This window comes from Phycodurus eques, chromosome 7 (assembly GCF_024500275.1).
Source record: "Phycodurus eques isolate BA_2022a chromosome 7, UOR_Pequ_1.1, whole genome shotgun sequence".
Taxonomy (NCBI): domain Eukaryota; kingdom Metazoa; phylum Chordata; class Actinopteri; order Syngnathiformes; family Syngnathidae; genus Phycodurus; species Phycodurus eques.
Genome location: NC_084531.1, coordinates 18,027,453 through 18,055,392, shown reverse-complemented (window position 1 = coordinate 18,055,392; position 27,940 = coordinate 18,027,453). Strand labels below are relative to the sequence as shown.

At 41.1% G+C, this 27,940-nt stretch overlaps 2 protein-coding genes across 6 annotated transcripts in view; one reads left to right on the top strand and one right to left on the bottom strand.

The window, feature by feature from the left end:
* The window catches only part of vwa7 (von Willebrand factor A domain containing 7), a 19,813-nt gene extending 17,474 nt beyond the window's left edge, over positions 1-2,339 (bottom strand). Inside the window, 1 exon segment of the mRNA XM_061680820.1 lies at positions 1,930-2,339. The gene's annotated coding sequence lies outside the window, so the exon portion shown is untranslated.
* LOC133404707 (von Willebrand factor A domain-containing protein 5A-like) lies at positions 377-27,940 on the top strand. Of its 5 annotated transcripts, none has more exons than XM_061680824.1 (19): positions 377-673; positions 7,663-7,738; positions 8,089-8,291; positions 8,361-8,583; positions 12,049-12,215; positions 12,308-12,422; positions 12,505-12,653; positions 13,052-13,140; positions 13,229-13,373; positions 14,244-14,323; positions 14,409-14,523; positions 14,623-14,781; positions 15,701-15,804; positions 21,193-21,401; positions 23,837-23,869; positions 25,255-25,287; positions 25,492-25,602; positions 27,070-27,206; positions 27,275-27,940. In XM_061680824.1, the coding sequence occupies exons 2-19, from the start codon at positions 7,696-7,698 to the stop codon at positions 27,491-27,493; spliced, it is 2,334 nt and encodes a 777-aa protein (XP_061536808.1). In that variant the 5' UTR covers positions 377-673; positions 7,663-7,695; the 3' UTR covers positions 27,494-27,940. The 5 variants fall into 5 exon arrangements, with proteins under 5 accessions (XP_061536808.1, XP_061536810.1, XP_061536806.1 ...); XM_061680822.1 differs by lacking the exon at positions 377-673 and adding an exon at positions 6,677-6,722; XM_061680825.1 differs by lacking the exon at positions 377-673 and having other exon boundaries at positions 6,683-7,738; positions 27,275-27,398; positions 27,482-27,940.

Genomic DNA, 27,940 nt, shown 5'->3' with positions numbered 1-27,940 from the left:
CCTAACCGACCCTAATCTTAACCCATCCTAAACCACTTTAAACCCCAAGCCTAGCCCTAAACCTCCATCCATCCATTTTCTTCAACGCTTATCCTCACTAGGGTCGCGGGTTGCTGGAGCCTATGCCAGCTATCTTCGGGCGGGAGGCGGGGTACACCCTGAACCGGTCGCCAGTCAATCGCAGAGCCCTAAGCCAAACCACAACAAACTTCTTTAGTTTTTTTTGTACAAATGTGATACATGTTTGGGATGTTCATCTTGTTACATCTGCATAGCCTGCCCTTCCCGGGACGCAGGAGCCAATCATGTTGCAGTGGGGCGTGTCCTGCCAAGAAACTACATACGTGGGAACCCTAACAATCTGTGGTACGTTCCCTTTCTGGTTTGTGTCACTTGTAATGTTTTGGCGTTTGCTAATTAGTTTCGTATTTTGTTAATTTGTTTTCTGAAATGTAAAAGTGTCTTGGTTTTTGTTCATTTGTTCTCTGAAATGTACATTTCTTTCGTGTTTTGTTAATTTGTTTTCTGAAATGCCCTGCGATTGGCTGGTGACTGGTTCAGGGTGTACCCCGCCTCCCGCATGAAGATAGCTGGGATAGGCTCCAGCAGCCCGTGACCCTCGTGAGGATAAGCGGTAAAGAAAATGGATGGATGAGTGGATGTTTTCAGAAATGTAAGTGTTTTGGCTTTTGCTCATTTGTTTTCTGAAATGTAAATTTGTTTTGTGTTTTGTTAATTTGTCAATCATAGTGATGTCCCAGATCTGTGATGTGTCACCCACTCCTGAAAACACCCCCCACACCCACAAAAAAAGAAAAGGAAAAAAAAGAAACCCTCCTCTTTCACTTTTCTCAGCTTGGTCTGTACTGAGGACCTCATTGTTCTCTGTCATCTTTACACCAATACAATACTTTTGTTCTCATGATTTGTGCATTCGCAAGGGCTCAGGCCGAAACAAAGCGTGGTGACCCCCCCCCCCCCCCCCCCACCACCCACAACTCCCCCCCACCCACACACAAAAAAACACCCTTGGCACTCTCCACGCTGCAAATCTGTTTCAACTGATTTGTGTGGACACTCATTGCACTCCAGCTACAGGTATCTTGAAATTAAATTAGTTCCTCCTTTTCAACAATTGCGTGCATAGAGTATGTATAATAGAAAACCACCAAATTCACTTTCTCTTTTTTTTTTTTTTTTTTTGTCCTGTTCGGCTGTTAGGTCAAGCAGAATGGAAAATCTGTATTCCTTTTATGCCGAAACAGTTTTCCTGTGTCACAGTGGAGTTTTTAAGCTTCCGCACTGGTATTATAATTGAGGTTTATTGAGAATCGGACTTGATCAGTCAAACAGAACAAAGTTTATTGACGGGAGAAAGAAACAAAGACAAAAGACAAAGCAATAATTGTAAACAGGATGAGTGAAGTAAATCATTACATTATCTACAACCATGAAACGTTAAATATGAGTGTTGCATGGGGCTGTAGTGCTACACCCTGTGATGGAAGGACAGGACAAGATAGAACAGGACAAGGACAGGAGAAGAAGCATGCAGGACCAGGGTTGTGACCCCGGCTGTACAACTGAAGTGTGGTGGCATTCATTATGTAAATTATAAAAGTGTACAGGACGAGAGCATAAGTGAGGGGATACACAAGCGATTTGCATATTCATGAGTTATTTGTTGCAGTAAGGGCTGTGTGCCTGCGGATACAAAAAAGTGAATTGATACAATTTTACATGCACAAAGACTGACAGAAGTGTCCTGTAATTGCTGTGGCCCACCAAATTAACTTTCTCGATCATCACTGTGCAATAATGCATGCATTCCAATAGTGATAATAGTGTAATAGGCTAATAGTGTTACACCGCTACAACAACATTAAAGTTCATAATAAGTTGAATGCAAATTAAGTAAAAACTGCTCACCTCACTCTGTGTTCTTCCGCTTGAGAGGTCATCTTCACACTTGCAGAGAAGTCACAATCACACAGTGTACACAAACGTACGTTCATATGACAACATAGACCTACACCACAAGGTGACAATTCCCACGACAAGCATTTGTACAAAATGTAGATGTATCTATAAATGTAGATGTATCTATATCCTGCTCCCAAGGAAGTAAAATAACAGCGAAGATATCAGGTCCCAAGAAGCGCCTTGTAAGGTTCCGATTAGAATCCGCTTGATGCTGAGTGGTCGTGAGCGTGTTTCTTGGGACATCTCGTCATAGCTCCCCTTGCCCCCCTCATTAATGCACGGTGCATTGATTCCCCACAATAGGGCCGCATATATTACCGTGCATAGGCCTTCCCCAACCACCACCACCCGGTCCGCCATCTATCACTCTCCCTTTTTCCTCACCACAGTTGATCACAATTACAAACAACACAGTTCCTTTCTGTCTCTGTGGTTGCCGCCACTTTTAATGGCCATTCCAAGCCATCACTGGGGAGACTGTTGAACATCAGATAGTTGGAGCCAGTATCATAAAAGAAAGATTTGTCTATTTTTTTCACTTGTTGTTTTCCTTGTGATGGCATTGGTGTTGAAGAGGTTCACATACTAGATCTTACATAGCATCAATACACATGCAGTACAAATGATGGAACAAAAAATTGGTACAGTAAACCTTGTGTGAGCAATTGACGCTGCCGACCCAAAACACTAACACTTACATACTGTTCATTTTCCATGCACACATGTTTTGCATCAATTTTGACCTAGGCCAAGAATAGCCTTATAAATGTCTAAAGTGGATGTAAAAAGTACACATCCCTATTCAAATGGCAGGTTTTTGTGATATAAAAACATGAGACCAAGGTAAACCATTTCAAAACATTTTCAACCATTAATGTGACCTATAACCTGTACAACTCAATTGAAAAAGAAATCACCTTTTGACTGAGTTAATAAAAATAAACTCAGATAATGTGTTTGCACAAGTGTGCACACCCTTTTATGACTGGGATGTGGCTGTTTAGAATTAACCAGTCACTTTCAAACTCATGTTAAATGGGAGTCAGCACACACCTGCAACCATTTAAAGTTTCATAGCATTTATTTTCTTAAAATCTTTTATATCCTTTTATCGGTTTGCAAGATAATTTGGGTTGGGAATGCCCAGGATGCCCTTTTTCAAGCTATTCTAGATGGTTTTAAATGCCTGGCAGATGAGCTGGCCGGATTTCTCAATATTTTATATGTAAATTTGCTTTTTTCTGATTGGATCACTGTTCCCCTTATTGGAAAACAGCTTTGCTCTGATTGGTAGTTGGCAATGTCTTGTGGCAGCTAAGCATTCATAGAGACATCGAGTTTTGATCATATGTTTGAGCCACACTTTTTCCATGCATGTGCATCAGTGAGGGGTTAAGCTTCCACTAACTGCAAAGGTTGCCTTCATAATTAGTCCTCTTTTTTCCCATTTCACTTGGTATAACACACACACTGAGACGTGGATGGGTTTTAAAACCTTTGTTCTGAAGCTAGGTAACACGGTGAACAAGAATTTAGCACGCCTGTCTCACAGTTGGATCTGAATCACAGGTGCTCTGTATTCCTCCAGCTCCCACATTCCAAATACATGCATATTAAACATACAGAACAAGACAGAAAAAAGAAATGCTTCTCAATATATTTTATTGGAATTGATTGTCATATTTGGTGTTGGAGTAATCCAAAAGTGCTTGAAAGTAATCAAGTTACAGTACTTTAATATTGTGATACTTGGATTACGTTACTGACTACATTTTTTTAACAAGTAACTAGTAACTTGTATCGGAATACACTTTTAAAGTAACCTTCCCAACCCTGCTTGTTGCGCTGCCTTAGCTGAGGACATAGGATTGTACTTCACAGTCTCCACTTAGTAGTAGCAGTCCATTTTTGTTTTGTTTGTCTGCCCTCAGTCTCCTCTTGAATAACATTTGCAAACAGTCACGTACAGAAAATTAAATAGAGGAGACCCTAATTTACCTCGATTATTCTTGTTTGTTAGATTGTTTCGTTCCAATTGTTTTGAGCGTTTTGCGCTATCCCATGGTCCCATTTTGAAGTGGAAGACCAACCGCCCCAAATGAAAACTTTACCAACGTCTCACCATGGATCATTCAGGGTTTCCCTGTAAGATAATTTACAGCATAGCTAAAACAGCTACTTTTGCACAGTGCTATATGTTGAACTTAAACTGAAAGGAATACATGTTACAGAAAGTCTCTGCAAATGCGGTTGGGTGCACACGTCTGTTCTCATCGGCTTTGTTGCTGCCAAGGGACCACATGACCCAGTTTCCTCAACCACAGAAACAGCACTGAGATAGATCCTCATCAAGTGTTTTTTCTTTCCTTTTGTATGAACCTTAAAACAAACGGCCAAAAGGTCTTTTGTCTTTACGAAGGAGTATAAGGGCTACACTGAAAAGTAGAAAAAAGTAGTTATACGTAGTGTAATAATCTCAATAAATTACAATATCATCAAAAATTTAACTGATTTCAGTAGCTCAATTCAAAAAATGAATCTCTTATACAATCCAGTATATGGATTCCCTACACACATAAATATTTCATAATTAAAATTTTTAAATCTTAATGATAATAATATCTTACAGCTAATGAAAAACACAAGATTCACAATCTCAATAAATTAGAATATTACATAAGAAATAATGAGAGTTAGCACACTGACTTACATTTGTTGACATTACCTTGGTGGCTAGTGCTAATGTTGACTGTTTACATTGTTATTATTTATTTTATGTCATGCTAAAGTTGTCCCTACGGATGTCGACGATCCATTGACATCAAAACTAATCTGCGGGAAATGTTAGAAATCTCAAGAACGCTATTGTACTTGCGAAAAGCCTGAAACAAAGTTACACAACAATGTTCGGCAGAAGTGCCTTTAGTTTTCTAGTTTTTATTTTCCTTTGAGAGCGCAGTGTTACCTGGCATATAGCCTTTTAAAACCTCTTCCAGAATTATGACGAGACAATAATAACCGGAAAGAGTTGGCAGTGGCGGTTCTAAACCAATTTCACTGGGGGGGGGGGCAGGCTGGGGCCAGCGGTTTTGTCAGAGCGGCACAATTTTAAACACACACACCTTCGTCGGTGTAATATTACAATTTTAATATTTACACTACGTATTGTAGCACTGGGAAAAGTGGCCACAGACTTCCCGGCATGCCTAGCGGCATGTTGTACATGCGGTAAATACGTGTTAGACATTTTTTGCTTCCCCATAATTATAGTATTGGTCCAGATTTGAAATTGTTTTTGGAAATCATGGACGCCGTGTGCGGCACGGTGGGTGAATGGTTTGAGCGTCTGAGGACCGGGGTTCAATCCCCGGCCTCGCCTGTGTGGAGGTTGCATGTTCTCCCCGTGCCTGCGTGGGTTTTCTCCGGGCACTCCGGTTTCCTCCCACATCCCAAAAACATGCATGGTAGGTTAATTGAAGACTCTAAATTGCCAGAAGGTGTGAATGTGAGTGCAAATGGTTGTTTGTTTATATGTGCCCTGTGATTGGCTGGCAACCAGTTCAGGGTGTACCCCGCCTCTTGCTCGATGATAGCTGGGATAGGCTCCAGCACTCCCGCGACCCTAGTGTGGGGATAAGCGGCTCAGAAAATGGATGGATGGATGGATGGATGGATGGATGGACGCCGTGTCCTCTGGGCCAAAGAGGAAAAGGACCATCCGGTTTGTTATCAGTGCAAAGTTCAAAAGTCAGCATCTGTGATGGTATGGGGGTGGCCATGGGATGGGTAACTCGCACATCTGCGAAGACACCATAAATGATGAAAGGTACATACAGGTTTTGGAGCAACATCTGCAGCAATGTCTTTTTCAGGGACGTCCCTTCTTATTTGAACAATGCAAAGCCACAATCTGCACACGCTACAACAGCGTGCCTTCATAGTAAAGAAGTGTGAGTACTCGACTGGAACTGCCAGCAGTCTACACCTGTCTCCCATTGAAAAGGTGAAGCACAAATTACGACAATGGCAACCCCGTACTGTTGAGCAACTGAAGTAGTACATCAAGCAAGAATGGGAAAGAATTTCACCAACGAAACTTCAACAATTAATGTCCTCTGTTCCCAAATGCTTATTGAGTGTTGTTAAAAGGAAAGCTAATGTAACACAGTGGTAAACATGCTACTTTCACAGCTCTTTTGGAACGTGTTGCAAAATTCAAAATGATTGACTATAGGTTGAAAAGGATTTGTAAATCATTGTACAGTATTTTTATTTGTTTTACTCAACGTACCAACTTCACTGGAATTAGCGTAAAACAGTCCTTTTACCTAGAATGAACTGAATTGTATTAAGAGCGAGGACAAAGAGCGTACAAGTACATGGAACTCCTAAACTGGATGTCAAAGGTATCGAATAAATTTCCGGAATGCATTTGTTCACAACTGCATATCACCGACATGCATTCCTCTCTAACAGAGTCAGTCCAAACTAAATGTGACAGAAATGGTTAGAATTCAAGATTCTGTACTGACGCTGTAGCCCAAACTGAAAGTAGAGAATTCATCCAGGTGCATAATCAAAAGTAGAGTAGAAGACATTATTCCACGTCTTCCGAGTGTTTTAGCCTGAAATGGTAATCGCTCGCCACTGTCGCCAGTGGGCGTGGGATTTTCCCTCAGCTCTTCCGGGTTGACTGCGACGTCGAACACTTTCCAAGTATTAGACGCCGCGTACGGAAGGTAGGACCGTGTTAGCCTCGGGAGAGCTCCGTTCGCACAGACTATCACTCTTACGTTTTTGTCTGTGGTTATTTGCTGTACTTTGTCACGTATAGCCGCATTTATCTCTAACTACGTTATTGTAAGAATGCTAATATTGTGAAACGAATACCCCCGTGACGGCATAAGTGAACATCATTAACATTTCCGAAGGCACACATTTTGACAGTACTAGTGTGTTGGATGTCATATAGTTGTGCAAGTTGGGGCCAGTTGTTTTCCCTTTATTCACAGAGGGCACACATTTTACAAACAAATGTCCAAATCTCGGCACACCACCAATCAAAAATGTCACAGAAAGTGGATACACACGTCAATTATGTACCTTCTGCCTTCCAGTTGTTCTGCATGTCACTGAATGTCGCCACCATAGATAGATAAACAAAATACATTATTTGTAGTAAATAAATATACATATTTTGTAATTAACGGAGTGAAATTGAATAATTTCCTGTGGCACACCTGATCAGCGCTAGTGGCACAGTGTTTGGGAATCACTCGGATAACAAAATTTTCCCTCTGGCGATCATTATAAGATATGTCATACAGGGGGCTCCAGTGGTTTACACACGCAATTAACTAGTTTGTGTAGCGGCATAATAATACATGACACAGCTCAAGAAGCAACATTCATTTACTGCCGTACTAGCAGTTTTTCATTTTATTGTTTTATATTCGTGGCTTAGAAGTGTTTTCAAACAGATAATTACTCATATTATTATCCTACTGTCACGATACGAAGGTATCCGTTTTCACTGGACCCAGTAGGAAGCGGAGGCTATCCATGATACTACTGTGCTGACTCCCTGTATTTACGTGGCCATTTTAGAAGGCCTTGGTCAAGTTCGGTATGTCAAGCAATTGTTTACTGCGTCCTTTCTTTGTTTTTGTGCTGCATAAGCAATATTGGAAAGTGACCTGTTGACCTGTCATCATGGTGATCCGATGTGGTCTAGTCACTGTCAACAAAGAGCCAGGTACAAAACAGTTCAAATCAAATGGATGTTGATTGCAGTACGTCTCACTTGTGCAAAACTTGAAAACCCTCGTTTGCGCCCAAAAATTGCACCTGCTTACTTGTCCAGTTTCTGTACCGCTTGTCCTAATTAGTGTCGCAGGTGAGCTATACAGTTTACTTGTCAGTACATAAACTATTGTTAAGTTAGCTTATCCATACAACAACCAACTGGAAAGCATTATTTCTGTGTAAATGTGTTTGGGCAAGAAGTAAACAAATAAACGAAGTATCCCGGTATGAATGGAACCTTGCCATTTGAGCTGCACTTTGTGATTGATGTGTGACTGTGTGTGTCTGTGTGTGTTTTAGTTCCTCTGAAGGGCATTGAAGTGGAAGTTGAGGTGAAGGACCACGTGGCCACTGTGGTCTCCACGCTGCACTATGAGAACAAGGAGGACAAAGCCATAGAGGCCATTTTTGTCTTCCCTCTGCCTGCTGATGCTGCTGTTTGCCATTTCAGTGCCAAGGTTGGACAAACTGAGATTGTAGCTGATGTGAAGGAGAAACAGGAAGTAAGTGGCACCCCAAAGACAAGCAAACTAAAAAAGACAGTGTGAACACCAATGTGTCGTCCTCTCCAGGCCCGAGAGGAGTACGACGATGCGGTGAGCTCTGGTCAACAGGCCTTTCTGCTGGAGGAGAGTGAGCAGAGCCCAGATATCTTCTCTCTGAGTGTGGGCAGTCTTCCTCCAGGAGAGAGCGCCTCCATCAGGCTGGAGTACGTCACCGAGCTGGCTGTGGAAGCGGACGACGGGCTGAGATTTTGTCTGCCTGTGGTGCTAAACCCTCGCTACCAACCTCAAGGTAGGACAACTATAATCATCTCTTATTCTTGGTTATCACATTCATCACTTTTTCATCAACACAAATTTGTTTGTTTATTTGCAACTTGTCTACAGTGAGTTGTGTACTCACTAAAAGATAGTGAAGTTGGGCTTTCGGGGGAAATTTCAGGATGAACTTAAAATTCTCTATAACGTTTACAGACCAAATTTGATCTTTTGTATACTACTGAGTGCACATGTTCAATTGTTTAATGTTTCAGTACATTTTGTACAACTTGCTGTTGTCTAACTGCTGTTCTTGGATATAAAACACTTACAGTATTGTCGATTTTGCCTTTCACCTCCTTGTCAGAGAAGAGCAAGTTGTGCAAAAAGTAATGAAACATTGAAAATTCGGACGTGAGTATTCAAAACCATAGAGAAGGTCAAATTATGTTAACCTATAAAGGTTATAGTAAATTTGGGAAAATTTCACCAAAAAGCTAAATATCTCTAACTCTGTATGACAATGATTCTCAAACCTTTTACAAAAGGTACCACTTCAAAGAATACTTGGCTCTTCTAGTACCACACTAATGACCAACATTAATACAGTAGTGTAGTAGGCCCGTAGTAATTGGTGTTCATCAAAAATGGGGAAGAGGTTTTATTCCTAAAAAGTATATTTATTACTATTGTCAGCCACTGTAACATTATACACAGTCTGAACATTGACACTGTGCTTTTATATAGGATAATAAAAATATATACTTAAATGATTAAATTAAAATGTATTGCACATGAAATTTAAGTAAAAAAAGAAAAGAATAAATGTTTTAAAACAGTTCCATAAAATGTATGTAATTTATTCTTCTAAAAAAATAAATACTTGATTTAAAAAAAAAAAAAAAAAAAAAAAAGTTTAAGCTACGCAACATCCAAAGTTTTAATATTTAATTCAGTGATTCTTTCACATACCACTAGAGGGGGTCCGCGTTCTACCAATGCTACTAGTACGACACTTTGAGGATCACTTTTCTATGTGTATTGTATTTACTGTACGATTATGTACGGTATATTGTGAAATCACACTTTCACGCTGCATGCGTCCATGTTAGCTGGCAAAAGCTAACTGTGGATGCAAACATTTTGAAAGTTTGGAAACGCGTTACTGGAGTACAACAGCATTAATTGCAACGCTGATGACTGCTGTGGCACAGAATCAGCTGCCCACGATTGCTGAAAAGTTGGATTCATTGGACTGAAGAAGTCCTTCATGGAAGTGGATGAAATATAAAAATTGGCTCAACTTCCTTGCAGAGGAAATCACTGCTATCAGCCTGAGAGCAGAAGGGGATCCTGGAGCTGGTTGAAGAGGTGAAAATGCTCCGCATGCAGAAGGCTGAGAAAAATAAGCGGATCGCCTACCTGGTGAGAAGGGTCGCAGACATGGAGCAGTAAACCAGGATGAATGACGTGATCGTCACCGGGCTCCTTGTCAAACCTAGCACGTACGCTCGGCGGTGAGCAGTACTAGTGAGGGGGAACCTAACGAGATGGACGTGAACTCAACGGAACAAGTGGCTGCTTTCCTGGATTCAAAATCCTAGTGGACTGGACTAATATCGAGACATGTTACCTTCTGCCCAGGAAAAGCGCCATTGACAAAGCGTCAATCATTTTAAAGTTCATAACAGAAAGCATGAAGTTGCCCTATTGAAGCAAGGGAGAAAATTAAAAGGAACTAATGTCTTCATGAACGATCATCTCACTAAGTGCAATGCTTGGATTTTTGCTTTCTGAGAACACAGGGAGAAAATAATGAACAAATTATAAAATATGTATAAAATGGGTCACAAGAGAAGGTTCTGGTTATCAGGAGGGTGAAACTGGAGTAAGAAGTAAAAGCTATCAAGACACAACCATGATGCTTACCGGCAAAGCTCACTCATCATCATCTGAAAAGAGTATTTTGAATTTAATTGAGTGGATAACTGATCATGAGCATCTGGAAATGAGAACTTTTGCGTTTAGTGAACACAAACCACAGGAATAACGACAGGAAATATATCCGGAGAATAATTTTTCCCACAGCATTAAAAATGTGTGCCCTTACTACAGTGATGAACAGTTCAACCAGAATATTTAATAAAATAACAAACTATCAATTATCCAGTTTAATAGTAGAAGCCTCTATGCCAACTTCAATAACATAAAGATATATTTACAGACATTCACACAACCATTCAGGATTATTGTTACATCAGAAACCTAGATCAGGGCTGATAAAGGGATGGACTTTGAGCTGGAAGGTAAGGGGCAAGGCCGAAAACCAACATTGAATGTCTGTGACCATCGATCCCTCAAGTGGCACTACTTTAAAAACTCAGAAACACTTTAGAAAACCATTGTCATTTAACACAGTTTGTCGCTACATCTACAAATGTAAGTTAAAACTCTACCATGCAAAGCAAAAGCCATAAGCCATATATCAACAACACCCAGAAACACTGCCAGCTTCTCTGGGCCCGTGTTCATCTGAGATGGACTGAAGAAAACTGTGCTGTGGTCTGACGAGTCCACATTTCAAATTGTTTTTGGAAATCATGGATGTCGTGTCTTTCGGGCCATAAAGGAAAAGGACCATCTGGATTGTTATCAGTGCAAAGTTCAAAAGCCACCATCTGTGATGGTATGGAGATGTCTTAGTGCCCATGGCATGGGTAACTTGCACATTTGTAAAGGCACCATAAATGCTAAAATGTAGATACAGGTTTTGGAGAAACACATGCTACCATCCAAGCAACATCTTTTTCAGCGGCACCACCTGTCTTTCAGCAAGACATGCCATCCTGCACGTCTTACAACAGTGTGGATGAGTATGTTTTACAGTGGTAAACATGCCCCTGTCATAGCTTTTTTGGAACAGGCATCAAATTAAAAACGAGTGGATATTTGCAAAAAATAAATAAATGTAATCAGTTGGAACATTAAATATCTCGTCGTCGTAGTGTATTCAATTGAATAAAGGTTGAAAAGGAATTGCAGGTCATTGTATTCTGTTTTTATTTACATTTGACACAAAGTTCCAACTTCATTGGAATTGGGGTTTATATTATTGAATTCATGTTCAAAATAAACATTCAAAACAAAAAACATATCATGTATATTATCCTGTTTTGCAAACTAGGATGTAACCCATCTGATTTTGGGGGTGATAATGCCAAAATATTGTCACATACTGTAATGGCGAAAGATAATAATACTATTATGAAAAATTATAAATATAGGTAATATAATATAAGTAACACAAATCATAGGTCTGGTTATCTGCTTTGCTTTTTTTTTTGAACAATTTTACTGTGTGTGTGCAGTAAATGTATTTCAGTGTAACTTAAATTTGCTTTAACATGTTCAGAAGCTTACAGCTATTGTACTTGTAACTTTTTATACTTTTGTGGGATTTTGCGCATTCATTTAAATTATGAATATTCATTTTTTACAGGGAGTGAAGGTCACGGTATCCAGGTGACATCTGTTCCCGCCTCTCTAGTGCCTTACAGTCTGTCCTTCTCTGCCCGGGTGTCCTCCCCTCGTCAGGTCTCCAAAGTGGACTCCAAGTGTTCCCTGGAGCCCCTGCAGTACCTCAACAAGGAGCAAACCCAGGCGCTCGTACGTAGAAAACTCATGTGTTCTGCTGTTTCTCGCATTTGAGGCACGTTATTTATTCATGTTGTTGTTGTTGTTGTTGTTGTTGTTTTCAGATTAAACTGGCTGCAGGACACAAGTTTGAAAGGGATGTTGAGCTGTTGATTTACTACAAGGATGTTCACCAGCCAACTGCTGTGGTGGAGGCAGGAAAGCCGTCCGCCAAGCCTGGTGAGTTAAAAATAGTTCATTCATTGTGTTTGGATGCTTTCTAATGCTTCAAATTCACCTTTCTTTTTCTGTTCTGATTCAGGCACACTGATGGGGGATGCGGTGGTGATGCTGAGTCTGTACCCTGAGTTCCCCCAGGCAGGGATGTCTTCACTTGCCACAAGTGGAGAGTTTGTGTTCTTACTGGACCGATCTGGAAGTATGCAAGGTGCTCGCATCAGCAGTGCCAGGGTAATCAGAATGTCAATGACGCCATTAAGCGCTTCTATTTCCATTGTAAAGGTGCCCAGAATATTTTTTTTTTGCTGTATGTTATGGTACACGTGTAGGGTTGAGCTAAAACAGACTGCTGTCCATTGATTGGATGTATTGATTGAATGTAATGGAGGAATGGAATGGGAAGAAATAAAAAATGTCATTGAAAAAATACTGATGGCTGTGCAGCCCTTTTACATAGAGAGTTGACAATGCTATCCGCATCCTGTCTGCAATAGAAACGCTGATCAGGGTTTAACATTCCGAATACTACTGTTTTGAACAAAACTGAACTGTACTCCTTGGTGGAAATGTGGTTGTCATTCATTTGTCCCAATAGTTTCCTTCACTCTTTATGACTCAATTTGACGCAGGATACTCTGCTGCTACTTCTGAAAAGCTTGCCAGTGGGCTGCTACTTCAACATTTACAGTTTTGGCTCCTCCTTTGAACACATCTTCCCGTAAGAACCGACCCTTCGTCAGTCCAATGCACATCAACACCTTGTTTGGTCTCTTGTACGTACATACTTGTGTGTATTGTGATGGCAGTAACAGTATGGAGTACAGTGAGAAGACCATGGAACAGGCTCTGAAAAAAGTCAAGGAGATGCAAGCTAACCTGGGAGGAACAGAGATACTTCACCCCCTCCAACACATTTACAGCCAGACCTGCATTCCCAGTCAACCACGACAAGTAGGTCGGAAATCAGGGACACTTTGCTGGCCTAAACATTATCAGAAGCTTTGACCTACTGTTACAACTTAAATTATAATATTTGTTACATGAACTTGTATTATTTCATTTGCAACAATCTATTCTCTTCATTTTGTAGTATTTCTCAAAGCTGCGTCTCGTACATATACTCTATGTAGATGTTTGACATATTGTCCAATCAGATTTTAGCCTCTTTTTGCTGACATCTCAATGTAATCAGCCCAGGGCTTTCAGAATTAGTAGTGCTGGCTGATTTAACTTAAACTACATTAGCAAAGGGACATTTTCTTCAACCAATCATCATTGGCGAGCTGGTCCTCAATGACAGCAGTATTTCTCCATCCTCTCATTGGTTGGTCAGAGCAAAACTTGTTCCAGCCAATTTTGAGGACCAAAACCTATCTCTTGCGATCTGCGCACATTAATACATTTAATAATCAGCATCTTTGATGAGTATGACATTTTATTTGTTTTTATTAGATCAATATTGATTGTGAGCTGCAGCTGAATGCACGTAACTGTGTAATTGTACAGTATTGATATATTTTTTATAATTGCAGTCTAATAGTGGTAGTGTTCAGAGGTGGATTATGTCTGGTACAAAATGTATGGTCTGCCACTCCGACTGCTAATATTTGGCTTCACAAAGACTATGTAGCTTATAACACACAGACACACCCATTGTATATATGTGAAACAAGCTGAGCAGGTAGCTCTTGCCAACAGCTTGCCAAAACCTTTTGTGTGCACTTTGACTGAAAAGGACATTTGTTATGTGACACTTCTCTGACAGAATAATCATAGAAAGTATGCTGTCACTTTTAAGTCGAACGTAAACTCTCCTCCCAGCTCTTTGTTTTCACTGACGGCGAAGTGGGGAACACCAAAGAGGTTACAAGCTTGGTGAAGAAGAATTCTAATTCCCACAGGTCAAACCATTTATTCACGATAAATGCCCGGATCATGCTATGTCTCGTTACATTGTCTGTTTGAACCGAAGTGACTGTATTTCAGGTGTTTTTCTTTTGGGATTGGACAAGGAGCCAGCACTGCTCTCATCAATGGTTTGGCTAAGGAGGGAAGAGGTCATGCTCAGTTCATCACAGGTGCTGACAGGATGCAACCAAAGGTTCGTGAGCCAAATGATTGTGGCAAATCCTACAGTACAACATGATATCTCAAAGACAATGGAAAACCTTGAATTGAATCATTGCTTTTGTTACACCAGGTGATGCAGTCACTGCAGTTTGCGTTGCAACCAGCAGTGGAGGACATCTCGGTCACATGGGATTTGCCAAAGGGAGTGTCTGTCACGCCTCTCTCTCCGCCATTAACAAATATTTTCCAGGGTCAACGGTCGCTCATTTATGCTCAACTCACTGGACAGGTAGGAAATCTCTGAGTATACCACCAACCCGATTCACAAAAGGATTGATTCACAAATCATGCCTCTTATGAGATGTTTTGGATGTTTCAATCCATCTAAATTTCTGACAACCATTGAGGTGCTTATGTTCAGGAGAGGGAAGTCATCATCAAACTTGTTACAAGGATTTCACAGTTTTCGGAATGGTTTTATATACAGTTGAACCTCTAAAGTCAAATGAAATGTGATCCGAGATGCTTATCAATGTCAGATTTGTTTGGATTTTATAACAATTGGTCCATGAAGAAATTATCTCCTCCAGAAACAAACTGTCTTCTTTAAAACCATTAACTGTAAAGGCATTTCTAACCTTCTTAACTGCCCTAAACTGTGAGAAAAGGATAAAGTGTGTAGTCATTGCTGACTTGATGACACACAGCGAACATAGGGAAGTACGGTAATGTACCTTTTGCTTTTTAGATTCTGTTCTTTTTTTATTATTATTGTCAATGTAACCATACTATACTGAGCAGCCTAGACCACTGCCAATTTACCGCTGCGTGGCAAACGCCAGTTACGAGCATTTGCCTTGAAGACAAAACACAGATCACTTTCCTGTGTACATTTTACATTTTTCACATTTTTTCTTCTTTTATTATTATTGTCAATGTGTCGTTGACTTTAACCATATTGTAACCTACTGAGCACTCAGGACAGAGACACGTGTACCACGTTCCGAAGTTGCAATGAATTGTATCTATCTATCCGTATACAGTTTATACAGGTACAGTAAACTCTATCGATCTGACCCTCTTCTGTGTTGACACACATAAAAAAAAAAGTGGTGCTTTGTTGGTCTTCAAACGCAGAGTTCTGACTGCAAGTGATTCTTCCGTTGGAGTTTTGCCATGTGACTTCTAACCCTGCTATATTTTCTCAGAGTTCGGAGGAAACTGATGATTGTGTAACTGTGAAGTACAGCCTGGCAGGCCATCTTTTCCAGAGCAAGCTTGGCTTCACTCTACAACCCACAGAGGACACTGGGTAATGCAGGCTTTATTCATGTATTGGACACACCACTGCAGGATGTCTGCCTCACAGTTGAAAGGGTTTGGGTTTGAATCTCGACTCAGGCCTGACTCGTTTGCCGGTGGAGTTTGCATGTGTTTGCCTTCTTGAGTGGGTTTTCTCTGGGTACTCTAGCTTCCTCCACATTTCAAAAACATGCATGTTAGGTTCATTGAAGACTAAATTGTCCTTCTGTGTGAATGTAAGAGTGAATGGTTGTTTGTCTATAAACTGTATGTGCCTAGTCTGATGACCAGTGCAGGGAGTACCCTGCCTCTCGATCCAAGTCAGCTGGGATAGGCTCCAGCTCACCTGCTAACCTAATGAGGGCAAGCGCTATAGAAAATGGATGTATGGATTTACACGTTAGTAAAAAAATAATTAATACATAAAAAACAAAAAGTATGGTACAGTTAATTCCAGAAGTTTACATACGCTATGTGAAAAGAAATATGCCTTTTTTTTCAAACTGTCTGACATAAAATCTGACTAAACCGTTCCTGTTTTCGGATTAGCAAAACTATTTCCATTAGCAAAATGCCAGAAAACTAAATTGAAGGATTATTTTTTTTTAGACATTTTTAATGACTTTCTTCAAAGTCAGAAGTTCACATACATTTCATTCGTATTTGGTAACATTGCTTTTAAACTGTTTTACCTGAGTCAAGCGTTTTGGAAATTCTTCCACAAGGTTCTCACAATAGTTGGCATGATTTTTTGGCCATTCCTTGTCAGAGAATGTGTGTAACTGAGCGTAGTTTGTAGGCCACCTTGTTCACACATGCCTTTTCGGGGCTGTTGGTAAATGGTGAATAAGGTTGAGAGCAGGGCTTGGTGATGGCCATTCCTAAAGATTGACTCTGTTATCCTGAAGCCAATTTATTCATTGTCCATTTGGAAGACCAATTGCACCCAAGCTTTAACTTCTTTAACCAGTCCCTCCTGCAGCAAAGGAGGGATGGTGTTGAGGCTTGTAAGCTTCCCTCTTTTTCCTCCAAATGTAACGACGTTCATTATGGCCAAACAGTTCATCAGACCACAGGACATGGCTCCAAATATTAAGGTCTTTGTTCCTGTTTGAATTTGCAAACTGTAATCTGTCTTTTTTTAATGTTTCTTTTGGAGTAATAATGGCTTCTTCCTGGCGGAGCGGCCTTTCATCCCATGTCGATACAGTACTCTTTTTATTCTGGATAATATGCTTCAGCAGCCCTATAGGGGGCACAAGTCAGTAGGCCGGTCCCAAGCCCGTATAAATGCAGAGGTTTGCGTCAGGAAGGGCATCCGGCTTAAAACCTTGCCAAACAAATATGAGCGTTCATCCAAAGAATTCCATACCGGATCGGTCGTGGCCCGGGTTAACAACGTCCGCCACCGGCGCCGTCAACCTGCGGGGCACCGTTGGAAATTCAGCTGCTGTGGGTCGAAATTCAAAGAAGAAGAGGAGGTGGAAAGCGGGTTCTTCAGCAGAAAGAGAAGAGGAAAACACAGAGCCTAGAACTGAATGTGGGGACTTTGAATGTTGGGACTATGACAGGAAAATCTCGGGAGTTGGTTGACATGATGATTAGGAGAAAGGTTGATATATTGTGTGTCCAGGAGACCAGGTGGAAAGGCAGTAAGGCTAGAAGTTTAGGGGCAGGGTTTAAATTATTTTACCATGGTGTAGATGGGAAGAGAAATGGAGTCGGAGTTATTTTAAAAGAAGAGTTGGCTAAGAATGTCTTGGAGGTGAAAAGAGTATCAGATGAGGCTGAAATTTGAAATTGAGGGTGTTATGTGTAATGTGATTAGTGGCTATGCCCCACAGGTAGGATGTGACCACGAGGTGAAAGAGAAATTCTGGAAGGAGCTAGATGATGTAGTTCTGAGCATCCCAGACAGAGAGAGAGTTGTAATTGGTGCAGATTGTAATGGACATGTTGGTGAAGGTAATAGGGGTGATGAAGAAGTGATGGGTCAGTACGGCATCCAGGAAATGAACTTGGAGGGACAGATGGTGGTAGACTTTGCAACAAGGATGCAAATGGCTGTAGTGAACACTTTTTTCCAGAAGAGGGACGAACATAGGGTGACTTACAAGAGCGGAGGTAGAAACACACAGGTGGATTACATCTTGTGCAGACGATGTAATCTGAAGGAGGTTACCAACTGTAAAGTAGTGGTCGGGGAGAGTGTGGCTGGACAGCATAGGATGGTGGTGTGTAAGATGACTCTGGTGGTGGGGAGGAAAATTAGGAAGACAAAGGCAGAGAACAGAACCATGTGGTGGAAGCTGAGACAGGACGAGTGTTGTGCAGCTTTTCGGGAAGAGGTGAGACAGGCTCTCGGTGGACGGGAGGAGCTTCCAGAAGACTGGACCACTGCAGCCAAGGTGATCAGAGAAGCAGGCAGGAGAGTACTTGGTGTATCTTCTGGCAGGAAAGGAGAGGAGACTTGGTGGTGGAACCTCACAGTACAGGAAATCATACAAGGAAAAAGGTTAGCTAAGAAGAAGTGGGACACTGAGAGGACCGAGGAGAGGCGAAAGGAATACATTGAGATGCGACACAGGGCAAAGGTAGAGGTGGCAAAGGCCAAACGAGGCATATGATGACATGTCTGGCAGGTTGGACACTAAAGAAGGAGAAAAGGATCTATACAGGCTGGCCAGACAGAGGGATAGAGATGGGAAGGATGTGCAGCAGGTTAGGGTGATAAAGGATAGAGATGGAAATATGTTGACTGGTGCCAGCAGTGTGCTTGCTAGATGGAAAGAATACTTCGAGGAGTTGATGAATGAGGAAAATGATAGAGAAGGGAGAGTAGAAGAGGCAAGTGTGGTGGACCAGGAAGTGGCAATGATTAGTAAGGGGGAAGTTGGAAAGGCATTAAAGAGAATGGAAAAATGGAAAGGCAGTTGGTCCTGATGACATTCCTGTGGAGGTATGGAAGCATCTATGAGAGGTGGCTGTGGAGTTTTTGACCAGCTTGTTCAATAGAATTCTAGTGCGTGAGAAGATGCCTGAGGAATGGAGGAAATGTGTACTGGTGCCCATTTTTAAGAACAAAGGTGATGTGCAGAGCTGTGGCAACTATAGAGGAATAAAGTTGATGAGCCACACAATGAAGTTATGGGAAAGAGTAGTGGAGGCTAGACTCAGGACAGAAGTGAGTATTTGCGAGCAACAGTATGGTTTCATGCCTAGAAAGAGTGCCACAGATGCATTATTTGCCTTGAGGATGTTGATGGAAAAGTACAGAGAAGGTCAGAAGGAGCTACATTGTGTCTTTGTAGATCTAGAGAAAGCCTATGACAGAGTACCCAGGGAGGAACTGTGGTACTGCATGTGGAAGTCTGGAGTGGCAGAGAAGTATGTTAGAATAATAGAGGCCATGTACGAGGGCAGCAGAACAGTGGTGAGGTGTGCTGTAGGTGTGACAGACGAATTTAAGGTGGAGGTGGGACTGCATCAGGGATCAGCCCTGAGCCCCTTCCTTTTTGCAGTGGTGATGGATAGGCTGACAGATTAGGTTAGACTGGAATCCCCATGGACCATGATGTTTGCAGATGACATCTGCAGTGAAACAGGGAGCAGCTGGAGGAACAGTTAGAAATATGGAGGCATGCAATGGAAAGAAGAGGAATAAAGATTAGCCGAAGTAAGACAGAATATATGTGCATGAATGAGAGGGGTGGTGGGGGAAGAATGAGACGACAGGGAGAAGAGATAGCAAGGGTGGAGGACTTTAAATACTTGGGGTCAACCGTCCAGAGCAATGGTGAGTGTGGTCAGGAAGTGAAGAAACTGGTCCAAGCAGGTTGGAAGGGGTGGAGGAAGGTGTCAGATGTGTTATGTGACAGAAGAGTCTCTGCTAGGATGAAGGGCAAAGTTTATAAAACAGTAGTGAGGCCAGCCATGATGTATGGATTAGAGACAGTGGCACTGAAGAGACAACAGGAAGCAGAGCTGGAGGTGGCGGAAATGAAGATGTTGAGGTTCGCTCTTGGAGTGACCAGGTTGGATAAAATTAGAAATGAGCTCATCAGAGGGACAGCCAAGGTTCGATGTTTTGGAGACAAAGTTAGAGAGCGCAGACTTCAATGGTTTGGACACGTCCAGAGGAGAAATAGTGAGTATATTGGAAGAAGGATGATGAGGATGGAGCTGCCAGGCAAGAGAGCTAGAGGAAGACCAAAGAGAAGGTTGATGGATGTCGTGAGGGAAGACATGATGGCAGTTGGTGTTCGAGAGGAGGATGCAGGAAATAGGCTTACATGGAAAAGGATGACGCGCTGTGGCGACCCCTAACGGGACAAGCCGAAAGGAAAAGAAGAAGATGCTTCAGCTAGCATCTTCACAAGGTCGTTTGCTCTTGTTCTTAGGATAATATGCACAGACACTTCCAAGACTCGGCACATCTCATAATATCAATACAGAGTATGATGGCTGTGGACATTCCCGTGGTGTTTGAACCGGATTTGTGCAAGTCCAGAATTCTCTTTCTCATACCTTAGCTGATTTCTCATGACTTTCACATAATGTTACAAAGAAGCAGTGTGTTTTCGTTGTGCCTTCTAATACATCCACAGTTTTGTCTCTAATTAACTTGAATGTTGTCAATAAACCTATCTGAAACTTCCAAAGACATGACATCGTCATCTGGTTTCCCAAATTGTTGAAAGACATACATAATCGTACTGTATGTAGACTTCTGACTTAGAAGAAATTAATGAAAAATTGTCACCCAAAAAAAATCCTTATTTCATAATTCTGGAATGTAGCTAATTAAATATAAATTATTTATTCAATAATAAATTAAATAATTGTGATATTCCTAATTGACCTAAAACAGGAAAGGTTTAGTCGGACTTATGTCAAACTGTGAGAATATATATCTTTTTTTTTAAGTTCATGTAAACTTCTGGTTTCAACTGTATGTATACTGAAACAATGATGATCTCATTTTAATGTAGTTAATGTACTTAGTGTGTGCGTGCCATGACCTGTTCTGTTGTATAAATGGCAACAGGTGGATAGACAGGTTAATTATGTACCATAGTGGAAGAGCATTTAATTGTTTTGCCTGGCACTATACTGTATGTCGCTGGCACAGCTGGGTGAACAAAGATACATCATTGTTAATAAATAAATAATACATTTTTGGACTTATTAAATGAAATTGGGTAATTTCTTGCAGCACAACTGCTGGTCTCCCAGGGTGCACTAATGTGTGAGCGCAGTAGTTGGGAATTACTGCTCAAGGGCGATTACTCCAAAAACAGCACTAAAAAGAGAAATGAATCCCTACTCTGTAATACAGTAAATATTAATCGAGCTTGTGATAGTTCTGATATAGTATGTACCTCTTTTCTTTCTGCAGATTAACAGTCCACAGGCTAGGTGCTCGAACTCTGATTCGTGGTCTGGAGACCAAGGAGACTGAGAAAGATGGAGAAGTGAAGAAAAAGGTGGTGGATGTCAGCATCCAATCAGGAGTGAGCAGCTCCTTCACCGCCTTTATTGCCATCAACAAAGGCAGCAGGGAAGCCATTCAAGGACCTCTGCTGCACAGACGTATTCCAGTAGGCCGTGAGTGCTTAAAATAAAAAATGTCCCCCACTCCGACAAAGTTAGCAAAACAAAATGTGATTACAGTGAACCCCCACATACTCACTGTTAGGGACCCGCGGATTCACCCATTCACAGTTGTGTTTTTTGTATTTTTTTTCGATTGAAAAAAAAAAATCCAAATTTTTTCATCCATCCATCCATTATCTGAGCTGCTTTTCCTCACAAGGGTCGCGGGAGTGCTGGAGCCTATCCCAGCTATCATCAGGCAGGAGGCGGGGTACACCCTGAACTGGTTGCCAGCCAATCGCAGGACACATACAAACAAACAACCAGTCGCACTCACATTCACACCTATGGGCAATTTAGAGTCCACAATTAACCTACCATGCATGTTTTAGGGATGTGGGAGGAAACCGGGGTGCCCGGAGAAAACCCAGGCAGGCACGGGGAGAACATGCGAACTCCACACAGGCAGGGCCGGGGATTGAACCCCGGTCCTCAGAACTGTGAGGCAGACGCTCTAACCAGTCGGTCGCCGTGCCGCCTCATTTTTTTCAATATTTTTTCATTATTATTTTCCTTTTTCTTTTTGGTGGTGAACCAACCCCAAAAACGCATATTGGTGGTTTATCCGCGCTTATTCATTATTTTACTTCATGTCTCTCCAGTGCAATTATAATATGCGTCAATTATCCATGGGTTTTTGCGATTCGTCCTCCGGCCCAGTCCCTATCCCCTGCGAATAGCAGGTGTCCACTGTACATGTTCACTCATGATTCTTTCAGCTACCGAGTTGAGGAAAAGATGAAGGCTGCTACCAGATACACTCTATTTGCAATGAATCATTTGAATGCATTTCAATGATTTGTCCATCTGACAAATTAGTTTAACAAACTGAAAGATGTCTTTATTAACAGTCACTTTTTTTTCCAAAAGGATATTGTTGCCCTCTAATTCTCACGTATCTTGAAAGGATTTTTGAGCTAATTTCAGGCAACTAGCATCATGCAGCCGGGGATTGGAAAGAATAATAACATTTTCTTGCAGCTACATATTAAATTCCTAAGGATGGGTAGTTATGTTATACACCATAATTTCTTGTGTATAATATGCTGTTGAATATAATATGCACCCCCAAAATCGCATTTCCGCAGCCTTCCTATGTATAATAAGCACCCTATAATTGCTGGTAACCATGCTAAAAAAATATTTATTATCCCTATTTTATTAGGCTTTTTCAAATAAATATTGTAGCGGCACGGTGGACGACTGCTTAGAGCGTCTGCCTCACAGTTCTGAGGACCGGGGTTCAATCCCCGGCCCCGCCTGTGTGGAGTTCGCATGTTCTCCCCGTGCCTGCGTGGGTTTTCTCCGGGTACTCCGGTTTCCTCCCACATCCCAAAAACATGCATTGTAGGTTAATTGACAACTCTAAATTGCCCGTAGGTGTGACTGTGAGTGCGAATGGTTGTTTGTTTGTATGTGCCCTGCGATTGGCTGGCAACCAGTTCAGGGTGTACCCTGCCTCCTGCCTGATGATAGCTGGGATAGGCTCCAGCACGCCCGCGACCCTAGTGAGGAGAAGCGGCTCAGAAAATGGATGGATGGAAATAAATATTCTGCTCTGTCTGCATGCGTTGACAAAATGAATTTCGTTCTGTTGGATAACATTCGTGTCGCTTCCTCACCATTTCTACTCATTTTCATATTAGCAAAGCAAAGATGATGATCAACTCTAATCAATGCTCAAGGAAAGTCATGCTTACCTTTATCATTCATGAGCTTCAAGGCTTTGAGACTAAGTTCTTAAGTGCTGATTGCAAAGCCGCTTCCCCTCCTTTCTGCTAATATGTCTAGTAGCTTCTTCTCCATCTCTGGAAACTGGGCCACTTTCCGACATCCTGAAGCGCTTGTGTTTTTTCTTGTAGGGGCTTCTCGAACTGCCAGGCTGCTTCACAGTTCCCTTGTGATTCGACAACAGTGATCACTTTATTCGTAAAAGCAGCAGAGTAACTTGCCATTTTCTTAGATTTTTTTAACTTGGGAGATGTTCTCTGTGAAATGGCACTACAAGAAGTAAATCTGTCTTCTCGTAAACTAAGACGCTAAATCCGATGCCGTCAACACGACGCGGTAGTAATAGATAGGATAGGAATAACAGATGTCAGTATGGCGGTGCCTGTGAGGCTGTCATAATTCTCCGTGACCAGTGAAAATTATGTTACCCTATTATATATAAATGTGTAACTTGCTTTCCTTGCTACCTTATGAACTGGAAAAAAAACTAAAAGTTTTGTAACACCTTTTCACAATTTTCTTTTTAAACTGAAGCCAGTTCACCACTTTTGTATTGCAATCTGATTTTCAAATGTTTCCACATTGTGTTATTTATAATTGAAAATAACCAAATCAATATTGTATTCTTTAAATGTTCTTTCTTTTTTATACCAAAGGCCTTTGCTCTACATCACAGCGTGCATCTTCAGGTAAGTAACACAGAGAACACAGTCGCAGTTTAGCACTTTTGAAATTATAATTTATTTTAACTGCTTGCCCATCATTTTATAAATCACCCAAAAAACATGTTAAGTGGTTCTTATTTTGCTAGGTAATTCTCTTGTTGAATGTATCAAAGATTTGTTCAGATTCTGCTACTGTTTGGAACAATTAATGCAGGTGTTAGCAACAAAAGAACAAAATTATGTGGGAAAATGTAACTGCTGCTGTTAATTCTGTTGGATCAAAGAGCTCACTCAGAAATAAAAAAAAATTAAAAAATAAAATGGTTTGACATTAAACTCATCCATCCATCCATCCATTTTCTGAGCCGCTTCTCCTCACGAGGGTCGTGGGCATGCTGGAGCCTATCCCTGCTATCATCGGGCAGGAGGCGGGGTACACCCCGAACTGGTTGCCAGCCAATCGCAGACATTAAACTCAATGCCAAAAAAATCGTCACAGCCCATGCATGAGAATGAACTGAAGGAGGACAACCAAGTTATATGTATAACCGTATTGAAAGCATTATTGGAGACACGTCACAATACGTGCAACCAGCCATTCTCAGCTCCTGCTTGGAGGCACACACCCACAGCTATGCTGTAGAATGAATTAATCGTGTGTTCCTCCAGGCGATGTGGATCGCAAACTATTTGTGCAGCGATTGAATGAAATCCTTTCCTGATCATATAGCTGAATTAGTTGTGTGGTGGTGTTTTAATTGAAATGTGGGTGCAATCTTTGGCTTTAACTATGTTTGGGAAACCCTTGTTTAATTTTGGCTTGTTGGGGATATCTGTACAGGGAGTGGATGTAAGTTGGGGCCACGGAAATGATTGCATCCAACATTGCCGGCATGATTCGTCTTCGTGTTGGTTGTGAAATGTCTCCAATCTCCTGCTGAAATGTCGCGGTGGCCAAAAATCCCAGGGACGACAGGAGCTAAACGTGCACTCGGATGGCTTTGGTGACCCTCTTCATGTGTTCCATTTGTAGTTTCCCTGTTCTACCTCAAAGTTTTGTGTTTACGCACGGTCAGAGCTGTGTGTAAATTTATGCAGATCCCCACACACAAGTCCAACTTGATAAATCACATACTTTGCATAGAAATGATCGTACCCAGGGTCAGAAATATCCGTTTTTGCATCTCCAAAAAACCCCGCCTCCCGCCCGATGATAGCTGGGATAGGCTCCAGCAGCCCGCAACCCTAGTGAGGATAAGCGGTAAAGACAATCGATGGACGGATGGATAGATAGACAGTATACACACACCTGGCTATAGCACCACTTTTAATAGACAATGTTCATAATAGTCTTATATTATTCACTCTTTGGTCATGTCATATTCCTTCTTTTTTTTTTTTTTACAAAGCTATGTTCTGTGCCCTGGGACCTCCAGCGAAAGGCAAGTAAAACCAAGCAGGCAAGAATTTGAAATACCGGACTTTCATATTTTATTTTTTACCAAGTGCCTTTTGAAGGAAAGGATGAAATTTGCCTCTACTGGAAACCTATTTATTGCAACCATCAAACAAACCAGTTGACGAAAATACTTCTGCTTGGCCTGGATGAAACAGTTGTTTTTCTTCTGTGTTCTTTATCCAACCAGTGGAAAAAGGAAGGAGAGGTCTTTTTATGAAGAAAAGTGCATTCTGTAACCTGAAAAGCGTTGCAGATCCCATCTTTTGTGGAGGAGTAGCGTGCAACAGTGCTGAATCTTGTGAGTTGTACATGCACCTGATCAGACACCACCAACTTATATGTAGTTCAATAAACATACCATAGCACAAGTTTATTATCATTTGACTAAACGCTTTGGACCGCTCTCTTGACAACAAAACAGGCAAACCAATGGGTAGGATCATTGCTGCATTAAAATGTACTCAAAACAAACCAAGCAAACACAACACTATAACATATTTTATTTACTGTGATACTTTTCATTGCTTTCTAAGATGTTCTGAAATATGTTTATTCAGGTTTAAGAAACAGACAATGCAGATGATATGCTTACCAAATTGACAAACTATAAGATAAATACAGTGGAGCCTGTAATAAAATTACAAAAATTTAACCAAAAAGTGCTGGCGCCGTAGAGGCCAAAAATAACGTTTACATTTATTCTCTCAGGCAAAAAAGCATCTCACACTCACTCGAAAAAAAAAATGTCGCACTCACCAAAAAACTCACATGCAGAAAACACTCTGACACAGACACACAAAAAGTCTCTCACCCAACAAAAATACTAACATGTAAAAAAAAAAAGCTCTCACACGCTAACTCACTCACCAAAAACCTCTCACTCACACCCACTTGACAAAAACCTCTCACACACAATAGCACACACATCCACACTAAAATAATTCTCACACTCACCAAAAACTCTTATGCACATCAAAAGAAACTCTCACACACTCCAAGATCTCACACTCACCAAAAAAAACTCTTAGTCACCCCCAAAAAACTAAAACAAACAAAAAATCTGACACACAGAAAAAAAATCTCTCATTCACACCAGAAAAACACACAAAAAAGACTCACACACTTAGTTTCATTAATTACATCTCTTAAAAGTTAATTTAACACCATGTGATCAACTCTGTGAAATAACCCCTACTCTGAACACCATTTAAATCCAAACAGAAAATGAATGGATGGATGTTTAAATGTTAAAATTACACTTTAGGAGTTAAACTCACCTCTCAAAAATTTAACCCTGAAATATTAACACTCCAACTTTTGCTGTGTCGTGAAAGCTCAGCTCCATAAGCATCTTGCCGTGCCTTTTTGTGACTAAAGCACAGGCTCATGGTAGGAGAAGCACAATGTATGTCAAGTACGAACAGTACGGCCTCACCTTAAATTAATATGGACTGTTTTATTGACATTTACTATTAACAGTGGTTATCTTATTTTTACACTTACAGTATTTGTCCATGAGTATTAAAAAAAATTTAATGGCAGTTTAATGACAGTTAATGACAGTTGGACCTAGAATGGATTATTTCCCATTGGAAAAAAAGTTAACCAGATGAATTGTTTTGGACCTCACATGTTCCATTGTACAGTATACAGATATGACTTAGTTCCAACCTATCTACATATTATTACAACGCATACAAAATATTTGCGCACCAGTAGAGTTCCAGTTGAATATTTGACAATACTTCCTTTCCCCACAACTCAGCCATCGAGAAACCCCCAGACCCTTTGCTGCAGTTGGTCTCCCTTCAGAAGGCGTCAGGCTGCTGGGAGCTAAACCCGGCTCTGGCTGCTGTGCTGCACAAGACCAACAAGCAGGTGGAACAGACCAAGCCAGCAAAGGTAGGACCTTGCATGACACCTTTTCCACTTGTTTGTCTCATGTGTTTTCTTTCGTTCGGTTAACCCAGGTGAACGGGAATGTATGGGCCACCGTTCTGGCTCTGGTCTGGCTCCATGGGTTGAAGTTGGATGCTCAAGTCGAATGGAAGCTTCTTGCTCGTAAAGCTGTGTCATGGCTGGTGGCTCAGAATGGTAATTCCCGCAGAGATCCCCCTCCCCACCCGTTTGTTTTTGTTTATCATGAGTGGATAACGTTGTTTGTGTGTTTTTTAAAGCACCATGTATGACAGAGTGTGTCATTGCTGGAAACACTCTGTTGGGCTGCTCCGTACAAAAAGACGTCCTGGGCCTTTAAGGTGTCCAATACAATGATGGGCCTTCTGCTGATTTACTCCCGTTGCTCTGCACTATTTGCCATTCCTCCACATTTGGTTGTTAATTGGTCTTTAGCAAGTGTGCCTTTTATCATTTTCCTTTTTAATGTAGTCAAAATATTAAAATTGATTATTTACAGTGTAATTTAATGGTTTAAATATACAAAGGTGTTATGGTCGTCATGAGACTACAGGTGTGTCTCTAAAGAAGGTAATATGAAACCAAGAAACAGGTACAACATTGTGTCACACATGACTATGGCCAGATGTTGATTTTGAATAGGATTCAACACTCTGTTTATGTTTTCACTGATCTTTCCTCTTTCACTATTTAAAAATAAAGATTCCCTCTCAGCTTCA

What these genes read in the sequence shown, in the direction of transcription:
- LOC133404707 (XM_061680824.1), top strand. Translation starts at nt 7,696, where the DNA reads ATGGTGATCCGATGTGGTCTAGTCACTGTCAACAAAGAGCCAG. An exon ending in ATGTGAAGGAGAAACAGGAA is followed by an intron (nt 8,292 to 8,360) that starts GTAAGTGGCACC and finishes CGTCCTCTCCAG; the next exon opens with GCCCGAGAGGAGTACGACGA. An exon ending in CAACCCACAGAGGACACTGG is followed by an intron (nt 15,805 to 21,192) that starts GTAATGCAGGCT and finishes TTCTTTCTGCAG; the next exon opens with ATTAACAGTCCACAGGCTAG.